The sequence below is a fragment of the Serinus canaria genome, chromosome 3 (genome assembly GCF_022539315.1).
Source record: "Serinus canaria isolate serCan28SL12 chromosome 3, serCan2020, whole genome shotgun sequence".
Classification (NCBI taxonomy): domain Eukaryota; kingdom Metazoa; phylum Chordata; class Aves; order Passeriformes; family Fringillidae; genus Serinus; species Serinus canaria.
In genome coordinates this window covers 84,419,624-84,431,849 of record NC_066316.1, presented here as the reverse complement: position 1 = coordinate 84,431,849, position 12,226 = coordinate 84,419,624, and the positions used below count along the sequence as shown (strand labels likewise).

Genomic DNA, 12,226 nt, shown 5'->3' with positions numbered 1-12,226 from the left:
GAACCAATCAATTTTAAACTTAGATTCAGGTAAATGAGCAAAGAAAGAACTCATATGGAATCTTATTTAAAGGCCAAAATCCACATTTATTCCTAACCTATTTCCTCTCCACTTAAAATTGTTCAGGATATGAGTCATCCAATCTTTTTATTTAATTTAGTTTTTTTCTTCAGTTTGTAAGAAAGCATTCCAGTCCTGCTTTCCTTGTATTACTCATTATTAACTGCTTCAGTTGTTTAATGAATGCAAGATTAGGTCAATTTTTTTTAACCAATATTCGATTATTTGCCAAAATTTTTAAAGTATTGGAGGGTGGGAAGTTTGAAACATTTGTAGTTCATCTAGGGGAACTTCTGAAACACTGCTATTTCTTTTAAGTCTTTTAAATAAATACCTAAGACTTTCACTAATCCTGTATTATGAACAATTAACAGGAAGATTTCTTTGAGATTTCAAAGCTAAGTCCTACCCAGGCTTCAACACAACCAAGGTAAGTCATCTGACTATGGTGAGGAAAGCCCTGACCCATCCCAGTGACCCCAGGAGCCACCAAGAGCAGAAGACTATGTTAGAAGCTCAACTGTATACCTATTTAAGTTCTACAAAGTAACTGTTTATTTTATTAAATTTGGGGGGGGGTTGAGTTAATTTTTTTAGGTGAACTCCATTGCTGACTTAACTTAGTCTTTGCTAAATAAAGGTTTTAGAAATGTTAGCACATCCCACTGGAGGTGGCTGTGGAAATTGCTGTGGCCATTCTCATGTTAATGCAGTATGATGTGGCCAGGGTTGAGGGTTCTTCTGATCAATCTGGAGACACTCCTGTCTGCCTCTCCTGGAGCTGCCTAGATTCACAGCTGACCTGGCACACACTGCCTGGCAGCAACTGAGCAAGCAATAACAATAAAACTTAGCTCAGTACTTTTAAAAGCATCTGTCCTAAGTCATTAACCAGAAGCCATTTGTTAGGACTCATTACCCCCAGCTGATCTTTATTATTCAGAAACTTCCATTACTGAGCTAATTAATTCTCTTATGACCTAATTAGCTTCCTAGCTGCATTTTGTCTTTTCTATTTCAGCATCATCATCAATATCTGGGTGGGATAGCTTACTCACAATGTGAGAGGAAAAGCACCTGAAGAGCTTTGGTGGCTGAATGTAGAAAACCCAGACCTTCAAGCACATGCACTTGAGGAGTGCTGCTTCACAGAAAAGCAATATTCCCAAAGGGAAAAAAGAAAGCCAGAAAATAGGCCTTTGAAATTCTCTGGATATTTCAAGTTTACTGATAAAGTTTTATAAACTTCCTCCCTATTTTGTTTGGGGTTTTGTGTGTGTGTGTGTTATGACAGTTGCATTCATGAAGTCAAAGCTTTAGGATTTCATCCAATGCACAAAGATAATTAGCCCTTTTCCCACATATAAAAAAAAGTGTCACAAAGGTGTTTCTTTGTGCCAATATTTTTTTTAAGATTTTCATTAAAAATAAACACAATTATTATCCAAATAAACAGGATTAATTTTGTACTTACTAACTGGTGGATGCCTGAACACATTCACAGATTAAATTGAAAAATGATGGGTTCACCATGTCTAGTGGAAACAGCTATATGTCATGGCAGTTCCACACAAAGTTTCTACACCATTATTACACCACACCATTACATGGAGAACACTGGATTGATTATTCAGTGGATTTTACTCTAGAAGAAGGACAGGCCAATGGGAATTTATTTGGATGGTGAGAGTAGCTAAGTTATGAATAGTGTGCAATCATTTCTGTTAATTTTGGGATATAGTTCTGGACAAGCATGCAAAGCAGCAAAAGGACCAAGCTGCAACTCAGCAGCATTTTAAGGAAGTTTTGTGAATTTTTCAAGGCATAAGATATTGCTACATCAGAGACTGAATGCTGAGCCATGCCCATCCAATTGGGCTCTCATTCCCACACCATATAGCCATTCTAAAATGGGCTCTTCTGCCTTTGTATAAACATCATGTGTTACATTAAAAAATTATTTCCCTGTTGCCAACAGGGAAATAATGTGTTTGATGAGGGACCCTCCCCAGTGCTCCCATGGCACTTGGGCTATATCAGCCAGCCAGCTCGGGAAAGCCATGCTGGCCATTTTTCCCAAACTCACTCTATATTTTCCTCCCCCACCTCTGGATGCAGCAGGGACGCTCAGGCCGGAGGGTGAGCCCGGTGTGTGAGCCCGGCCCGCGGCGGGAGCCACTTCAGCACCGCGGACAGGGACAGCTCCGGGAGCCGGGGCAGCCCTTCCCTTCCCTTCCCTTCCCTTCCCTTCCCTTCCCTTCCCTTCCCTTCCCTTCCCTTCCCTTCCCTTCCCTTCCCTTCCCTTCCCTTCCCTTCCCTTCCCTTCCCTTCCCTTCCCTTCCCTTCCCTTCCCTTCCCTTCCCTTCCCTTCCCTTCCCTTCCCTTCCCGTCCCTTCCTTCCCTTCCCTCCCTTCCCTTCCCTTCCCTTCCCTTCCCTTCCCTTCCCTTCCCTTCCCTTCCCTTCCCTTCCCTTCCCTTCCCTTCCCTTCCCTTCCCTTCCCTTCCCTTCCCTTCCCAAAACCTTCCCTTCCCTTCCAGAAACCTTCCCGAAACCTTCCCGAAACCTTCCCTTCCGGAAACCTTCCCGAAACCTTCCCGAAACCTTCCCGAAACCTTCCCTTCCCGAAACCTTCCCTTCCCTTCCCTTCCCGAAACCTTCCCGAAACCTTCCCGAAACCTTCCCGAAACCTTCCCGAAACCTTCCCGAAACCTTCCCTTCCCTTCCCGAAACCTTCCCGAAACCTTCCCGAAACCTTCCCGAAACCTTCCCGAAACCTTCCCGAAACCTTCCCGAAACCTTCCCGAAACCTTCCCGAAACCTTCCCTTCCCGAAACCTTCCCTTCCCTTCCCTTCCCTTCCCGAAACCTTCCCTTCCCTTCCCTTCCCTTCCCGAAACCTTCCCGAAACCTTCCCTTCCCGAAACCTTCCCTTCCCGAAACCTTCCCTTCCCTTCCCTTCCCTTCCCTTCCCTTCCCGAAACCTTCCCGAAACCTTCCCGAAACCTTCCCGAAACCTTCCCGAAACCTTCCCGAAACCTTCCCTTCCCGAAACCTTCCCTTCCCGAAACCTTCCCTTCCCGAAACCTTCCCTTCCCGAAACCTTCCCTTCCCTTCCCTTCCCTTCCCTTCCCTTCCCTTCCCGAAACCTTCCCTTCCCGAAACCTTCCCTTCCCTTCCCTTCCCTTCCCTTCCCTTCCCTTCCCTTCCCTTCCCTTCCCTTCCCTTCCCTTCCCTTCCCTTCCCTTCCCTTCCCTTCCCTTCCCTTCCCTTCCCTTCCCTTCCCTTCCCTTCCCTTCCCTCCCGTCCCTTCCCTTCCCTTCCCTCCCTCCCTTCCCTTCCCTTCCCTTCCCTTCCCTTCCCTTCCCTTCCCTTCCCTTCCCTTCCCTTCCCTTTTGCTGTCTGTGTTTGGATTCACATTCATGCACTAGCAGTCCTAATTTGTGTCTGGGACTGAAAGTAGCCATGAGCCCAATGTAACCAAACACTTAAGCCCTAAAGTAGCTTAATCTGGTGGCAATGAAGGTAGGAGCCAGGGAGGATTGCAGTGAGAAAAGTTGTTAGTGATAGGTGGAGTAAGACAGAAACACGATCCAATTATTCCTAGCTGAAACTGTAGTCCAGTTAGTGTTCTTGTCATTTAATTGTTAAGTTGAGGCATTCTTAATTACATAAGGTGCTGGAACAGAATCCAGACCTGCTTAAATTTGGTAAAGACATCTCTACCCTGCTGCACTGTCTCTATTCCTTCACCAGCAGCAAGTCTGGCCTGTAAAGCACAAACACAATTAGATTCCTAAATCCTGACTTCTATCACAAATCACTGTAACATGCTAAATAATAATTTTCAACTTTTATAGATTAAGTGACCTTAAATCATCCAGGAACATTCATGGACCTGTTACCCAAAACAAACACACCATGAAAAAAACCCTCTTACCTCAGAATCAGTGAGTTCTTATCCTACCTTGTCTCTGCAATCCTCACACATTCAGAAAGATCTCTTCATGTCAATATTTTAAGAAAACTTTTTTCCCTCTCCTCCTATTACATTTTCTTTGCCTCCCTATTTCAAATGATCAGCAACTTCTGACATTGCTTTCTAGAAGTGAATCCCTTAGCATCAGCAAATCTTGAGGAACTCTGAGCAATATCAGTGGTTAGAGGGAAGTGGAAGTCCCTGAAATTGATGCTACAGAATCAGTCTGATCTGGTGGTGACAATTAAAAAAAAAAAAAAAGTTCAATTACTATTTCCCCTTCTGAAAACTTTTTAAATTAGGTGATCTAGCTGGTGGGAGATCTACCACTTAAAAATAAGGTTGCAAAATATCTATGTTTTAAATCCAAACAAGGAAGGCAGTACCTGGTTGGTATCCTGAAGTCTACATTGGGTCCCAATTTATAAGCTACTTGTAGAGAAGTGGATCCCACCACTCTCTCAATAATTCCTTGGGAAGCAGCTTTTTCTATTTGAAACTGAGAAATCAGGTCAAAGCCTGCAAGAAAAAAATATACATATCCATAATGTAACTTTCATTTAATTTGAGAATTGTGCTATCACAGAGCTGAATATAACCTGATAAATTTTTTGAACAGCAGCTTTTTCCTGAAAAAGTCAGGGTGCTACTTGCCTGGTAGATCATCTTGGCCAATCCTGATTGTTGGGCAGATATCAATTCTGTGACTGGCACCCAGAATAGCTGGTAGTCCTGCAAAAAAAGGTGAATTTAACAACCATGTGCCTGCACATTGCCACAGATCACCTTATAAAATTAATGGAAGCAACTGTAAGATTATTAGGAATTAAACAGTGCTGTAAATAATAATAATTAGAGGTATATAATAATTTATACTGTACTCAGTAAAGTAAGAGGTACAAGAAAATAATCATCTTTTTCTAGAGAGCTCCAAATAAAAAACAGTGACTTGATCTGCTATTTGATTTTTTTTCAAGCCTTTTAATGAAAGTGTTATAATAATTCTTCTCCTGCAGATCTGCTGAGAAATAGCAATAGTTTAAGAAGAACTGCTGTGAGGAGTTTTTGGGTTGTAACTTTCTGTGGTTCAAGCAAACTTAAAAAAAAAAAAAAGGCAAGTTGCCTAAATCAACAGTCTCTCTACTCCCCAGGAAACTTAAACAAACCTCATGCCAACTAAAGAAGTTGTTGTGAATCAGTTGGCATCTTTTCCATCCTTTCTGGTATTCCAAGCTTTCCCACTTTCCTCTGTGCCAGATTTGATCAGAAAATGAACATTCATTAAATGTAAGTTGGTGGCGAGAAGATCTTACAGGCCTTTTTTGTGAACCAAAATGAGAATGTAGAAGAAATTTGTTTGAGGGAACTAAATCTAAAAATCCAATTTTTCAGAATATTATTTTTCAAAAAACCTTGTCATGGCCATAAGACCTACAAGATAACCTGAATTAAGGAACAAGAAAGGAAAAATTAGCATTTATTTGAAGAGTTTAAGAGCCATGTACAAGTCTAGTACCAAGTCAATCTGGGAAATTTAGCAGAATGTGGGTAGGGAAGAATGAAGAGTAGAAGTTGGAAGGAGAAGCATTTCTAACCTACAGAGAGCCTCTTGTGTGCTGCAAAGGCTCAACCCTAAATGTGGGTTTCCTTCTGACAACATAGGCTTAAAGGGAACATTCAGGTTGACACATTGCACCTTAGAAAAGACCCCATTCTATATTCTTTGATGAGACACATGGCTGACATCCAGCCATTTACATTTTATGCCCAGCAAATAAAGGAGAACCAGTTTATTGCCACATGCAGCAGAAGAATATCTAACTAAAAGCACTGAAAGACAGGGAAGGTTTGTGTCTTGTATTTACCATCTACATCCAGATTTTAATCGTTACCTTAAAAATATCTAATAGAAAATTTAAAGCAACACACACAGCTCTTTCTTTTCTCCTGTTTTTCATAGATATCCTTCTATCCATCCATACACATATAAATGCACATAGACAGCTCTCACTTTGTGTGATGGTTAGTTACAGAAAATTTTAGTTTTGAATAAACACAGAATAAGTCTTTTGACATTCAAAATTACACAAAGATAAAATGTAGATAAAATCTGTCTCCTTACTTGATTGGTGCTGGATGGTGGCTGAGATGAAAGACCACAAAAAACTACACAGGTAAAAGAAAGCTGTAATTTTCCTGTAAACAGAGAGAAAACTCCAGTATGAATCTATAGTTTCTGACAGGTTCTGTTATTAAATTTCTCCTCCAAGCCATGCATATTAAACATATAAAATACCACCTAAGGATCTGCTGACAGATTTGACAAGACAATTTCTTTGGCAAGATAATTTCTTTACATGACAACATTTTATTTTTGCCTTATAATAAAACGTGTCAATAAAGCTCTTTCTACTGTAGTCCACTCATATAATGCTGGCAAGGATAGTTTTCACTGTTCTAATCTCTTATTTACAGATGTCTCTAAATCCCACTTGTTCTCTTACCAGTGGCTTTTCATCTTCACTGCTGGATTTCTTCACTTCTCTCATGTGAATGCGCAGGGTGTATCGTCACACTGCCTGCTTCCCTCTCATTAGCCTGGCAGAGGAGTGCAGCAGTGGGTGCAGACTGCAGCTCCTGCCCCACCAGGACCCTGCAGAGAGGGAGGTGCAGGCTGCTGGGCTGGTTTTAATCTTTCCAGGGGAGGAGGTGGAGGCTGGACAGACGTGTGTCCTGGCGGGCTCTGAGGGCGGACCTCTGGAGCCAGCTGAATATAAAGAAGCCAAGAGTGCAAAATAAAGTCTGCTTCTTTCACCAGCAAGAGGGCAGGGAGATTCAGGAAATGTGAGTTCAGCAAAGCCAGTCTCTGAATGGTGGGATCTGCTGTCCAGCCAGGCAGGGGTAAGAATTATATGTACCAGGAGGTGTGAGGAAGCTGGTGGCCCTGATACAGTGTTAAGACTAAAAGCTCTGAGAAGAAGCAAATCCCTGTCCTATAAAGAAGGTATTTCCATTTCTCACTGATTTACTCATCAGGTGACCTCAGGAGAAGCCTGCCTGGTGAGGTTCCAGTTGTTTTTTCTGAATAAAACAGGTTATGTAAAAGGGTTTTCATTGCTCAGATTCTAACCTACAAAGCATACACAGAGATATAATTAGGCAGACTCCTGTTCTGTTGCCATTGATGAAGCGCTCCCTTTCCAAAGAGACTAGTACATATGCTTGACACACAAAGACATTTACTCATATTTGTTCTTCCAGATACAAAAAGAGAGAGAAACTGAAATCTGTATGCATGCAAAGATCAAGAAAAAGATAATAAAAAGCCATAAAGTCCTCACAGGAACCACAGTCAAAATTCATGTAGGTATGGAAAAGTACACTATGTTGTTCTTATACATCACATTTGTAAAGTTTCATCTTCTCTAGACTATTAATATTCTGGTTAATAACACCCTAAATATCCAGATCTTTCAAGTGTGGAATGTAGAAAATGCAATAATCTCTGCTGTTTGATCAGTGTCTGGAGAAATAACTTGGTAGTGAACGATCCCCTCCATCCCAATTTGCTGTAAATCACATTCCCAGTATTGGTCATTCCAATGTTAATGCAGTTTACAGTTTTAAATCTATTGTTAGAAAGGGTGGGACTGGATCACAAACACAAACATTTTGCCATGAATAATGTCTGATTTTGATGCCTAAGGCAGTGAAGCTTTGGTGATGCTATTTTTTCACCCTTCAAGAGGAAGATACACCCAGGGACCCTTGTGGTCCAGCACAATTGTAAAGATTACAAATCAGCAGCAGGATTGGCACATGAAACCTCTGTCAATTCAAAAACAAAAAAGGTGAAAAATTAATTTGAGCTCACAAGAAGTTTGCCTAAATCACCACACACCCAAGTGCCTTATTTCCCCTTGCATGTATTTCCAGTGTGGCATCCAGTGGCACCCATAGGGCCTGAAGGAGTCCATAAGGAGCTGGAGGAAGAGCAGTACATGGAAGTCACTTGAAGCTATAACAAAGGGGAAGGTGGCATGTGAAGGAACGACAGAGAGCACCCAGGACTGAAAAAGAATACCAGAAGGTTTGTGAAGGAATGGAAAAGAGTCAGGTGCCAAACCACCTCTTTTGTTGTCACAGATAGAAGCTGTGGCATTTCCTTTGCCTTTGAGACTGCTTAGTATTGCCAATTTACTTGAGGCAGTTATTAAAGAAGAAAAAGCCATTCCAGTAGTTAGATATGGAACTGGTTAGAGCCACCTTACAGTAAGTTAGCAATTGTCTTTTGGTACACGGTGTGAAGATGTTTGCCATCCATTGTATCTAGAGTAATTCACACAACCATCATCCTCTCCTAGAGGACAGTCTTGTTCAGAAAAATTCAGAGAACATATACTCTGTTTCTGGGCAGTCTATAGTCTAATTTTGCTTACATTTCATTGCAGCAGTTCTCAAGGGTGGAACTTCTCTTATGTCTGGAGTATTTTTCCAATACAGGATCTTCAAAAGACATTTTTATTGAAATAAAACATGGGAGATAATATGTAACTAAAGCAGGGGAAATACATTTACTATTCTGTTTGTGGGCAAAAGAAAAATTCTTTATAAGACTAATAGCCTCCATTTGCCCTGTGTGCATTTTGATGTCTTCATCTTGAACGGAAACTCACAGTCTGTGATGAAATTCCTGATTAGACGCTCTACTAATAATTATCACATCACCTTGAAAGAGCCAGAAAAACACTAACTGACAGACTGGTGGTAGCAGGTTTAATAGCCCCAGGATCTAGCCAATATTATTCCCATTTCAAGAAAATGTAAACTGGGACAGATGGAGTATGTATCCTACTTATCTTACTGTCACAGAGACAGTCCCCATCCAACTGACACTCATGTTTAGCTGATCTGACTATTTTGATGTCACTCTACATCACTTCATAGTTTTCTCTTCTTATGAATTGGGCCTGTATAGTTTTTTTCAGAGAACCTCAGTGTGCAGTCATTGCTATTTAGCCACTTGCTCAGGGATTTGTCATCAAAATACTAACTGCTCATCTTTTGAATGTGGATGAATTAAACAGTGGTAACTTTGTTCAGATACTGACTCCTGAAAATAAGCTATGTAGGAATGTCATCACCTCACTAGCATGTGGGGGTGTTCTTGCACACCTGACTTCCCATTCCACTCCTCAAACATCTGATTCCATATTCATTCCATATGCCAGTTCTTCTGTGTAACTTGAGTTGGAGAACAGGTATTCACACAGCTATCTCTGAGAATCTGAATGGAGAGATATAACAATGGGTAGACCCAGTTTCTCATGCAGATATAAAGCTCTGTCTCTGTTTTGAAAAGGTTTGCATCAAGGTGGCTGCAGTTGGACTGTCAGAAGGTGCAATCCAACAAAAAAACAAAAAAAAATACTAAAGGCGTGATTTAGAGAAGACCACATGGCAGAGAAGATGGTTTATCAGTTCAAACTTGATTTACAGCAATTTAGGGTGACTAAATTAAGTGAAAGATCCTTTCCTGATGCTTTTTTTCTGTCTGGGCTGGAAGCAGCTCCATGTCACTGGCTTATACTTTCGAGCAGGACTTTTAGAAGGCCCTACGCAAGTTTGCTCTTCCCCTGAAGTATCTGTGACATATTTGCAGGTACTGGGGTCTCAAGAGCAAGCTTTGGAACTGGAGGAAGTCAACTCCAGTTTGTGCTGTTAAAGTGGGGCCTCTGTCTGTGTGAGTGATCCCATAAAGGACCAGTGGTTCATGCTCCCAGCCCTACATGGCAGTATGGGGAGGAGAGGGAGAGGGAGAGATTACTTCTTATTTATTGCCTATCTCTCTGCTGTCTCTTGGAGAGAGTCACTTCTGTCCCCCATGGTCTTCTCTAAATTGTACCTTTGATCTTTTCATGTGGCTTCAGCCTCTTAGGGCCACATTTTCCGTTCAGTTTACAATTAAAAAAATCCACTCTCTACATTCCAACCTTCTTTACCCTTACCCAGAGTGTAAAGGTCACTGCTCTCCCTGGAGTTTGCCAGACCCCAGGAGAAGCACACAGCACACTCTTAACATGAGTGAGTTTGATGTAACATTGTGTTTGGCTCTCTCAGCTCCAGATTAACTGTGTGGCTGCAAACGATGGCATTTCTGAAAGACCTGCTGTTCATTAATCATGCTAAGAGTTAAGGTAACTTGGAGCTGGGACTGATCTCATTGACATCAGGGGCAAAACTTACACTGACTTAAGCACTTTTTAATTAAACCAGCAACAAATAATTAAACCAGCTTCCTCAAGTGTAGGGTAATTGAATTGACAGCAAAACTATAATCCTTGTCAGGTTCCAACACATCATTGGAATTTAACAAATAATCTGTTATCCAATAAATTCTTACCTTCATCATAAAAATGTACTTTTCTGTCCAGAATTTTATGAATTTTGGCATGGGAAGAAAAACAGCTTTTTTTCCAAGCAGTCAGATGCTGTTTTGCATAAAGACCAAACAGCTTCTTTCTAGTAGAGGTCACTCAGAGAAACCTGGGAATTCTTGGGGCCAGATTCTCATCTCCTCAGCACAATCCTCTTTACAGGTGAACCTCACTGCAGCCAATTTGTGAACACCTAGGCTGTCCAATGTAGAGTACAAAATTCAACAAATCCCTCAGGAGTGTTCGTGGAGCACAAATCGAGATGGCCTCTGTATGAAGCCAGACAAACTTCCACCTTAGTTCCATGTCCCCTTGCCATAATAATTCCTTCTGTGAATGAGGCTTGCAGTTCCCATTACCTTTGGATGAAATTCTATATTGTGGCATCACTCCTATTTATATTTCTTTCTAGGTCAGAAGATTTGTGTGTTGTCTTCAGGGGTGTCAGACAGCAATTTTCCCCAAATGTTACAGTCAGTGTTTCAGATTATCCTAAACACAGGAGAATCTATTTTCTAGTGGGACAGCAGAGAAAGAGAAAAGTTAAGCAGATTTCAAGTGTAACTATGTTAATATTGCCATGAACACTGTTGTGTTTCAGCAGAGATTATGACTCTGACCTCATTTCACATACATCTCTGTCCATCTACTGGTCACACCCATTCTCAAAAACTATCATAAAATCAGAAATGGGCTCTGCTGTTATTTATTAATTTGTTCTTTATAAAATATAGCAAAAAAATTTCTCATTTATAATAGCAAATACTATTACCAGGAGCTGAATCCAAATTTAATGTAACTAAAAACAAAACAAAATAAAAAACCACCCCAATTTTGGAATATTTTCAGTTAGAGTCTTGATAATATTCTTCTATATTTTTATCTCTTTTAAGACCTCTAAATATTTTAAGATCCTTTTCTAGCCAAAATTCCATTGATTGAACTTTTTGTAATTGTTGACATATACTTAGTTCTGTTGATATTTATCTCTAAATACTGCAGCAAGCGTAATTTCTTTTATTGTCATCAAATACCCTTTGAAAGAGATCATGATACCAGCAAGAAAATATCTGAAATGGGATCAGGTGTTCCCTCTCTTACACCAGTACATGAACATCACAACATCAGCTCATAGGTAAAAATACTCATAAAAATAAAATTAATGTATGGCTACTTGGCACAGAAACCAGGCTTTCTCCCCACCTCTCTGCCTGCCTTCCCTGGCCAGACTCAGCATCCTGCCTCCTATCCTCAGCCCAGTCAAGCTCCAGCTGCCTGGACCATGAATGGGACAGGTTCCCCCCCCATCCATCAGGATCTCTCAGGATGAGAGATCCTTACAGGATAGGAAAGAAAAGAAATATGCAATATATGGCTACTTGTTTACACAAAATAGCAAATTCTATGCCACAAATTCTGATTTTTGTGGCATAAGGGGAAAAAAAACTATTTCACACTCTTGATGACCATGAGGATTCTGTAAGATTTTTTTCTAAAATGGCAAAGTCCTCAGATTTTCCCAAAGTAATTTCAGGATTTTCACAGATCAGGGCATCACTGTATAGTTTCATGCTTATTTAAGGACCATCTGAACAGCTCTGGGATGAGGACAGTAGGGTGCTCTGTTCATTTTGAAATAAAAGCTGTGACTCAATAAAGTGTGGTGTTAAGACCACAGAAAACTGGCATGCACAGACCTCTATATAGAATTCATAACATTTAGAATATGTATTTTCATCTTCAAGACATGTTT

General features: G+C 40.8%; 1 protein-coding gene across 1 annotated transcript in view; it reads right to left on the bottom strand.

Annotated features, from left to right (window-relative positions):
• COL9A1 (collagen type IX alpha 1 chain) overlaps positions 1–6,627 on the bottom strand; it is a 60,918-nt gene extending 54,291 nt beyond the window's left edge. Inside the window, 4 exon segments of the mRNA XM_030236032.2 lie at positions 4,423–4,555; positions 4,691–4,768; positions 6,159–6,232; positions 6,541–6,627. Of these exon segments, the coding sequence (XP_030091892.2) occupies positions 4,423–4,555; positions 4,691–4,768; positions 6,159–6,232; positions 6,541–6,554 (299 nt within the window). The 5' untranslated portion in view covers positions 6,555–6,627.
• Positions 6,628–12,226: the final 5,599 nt, after the last annotated feature.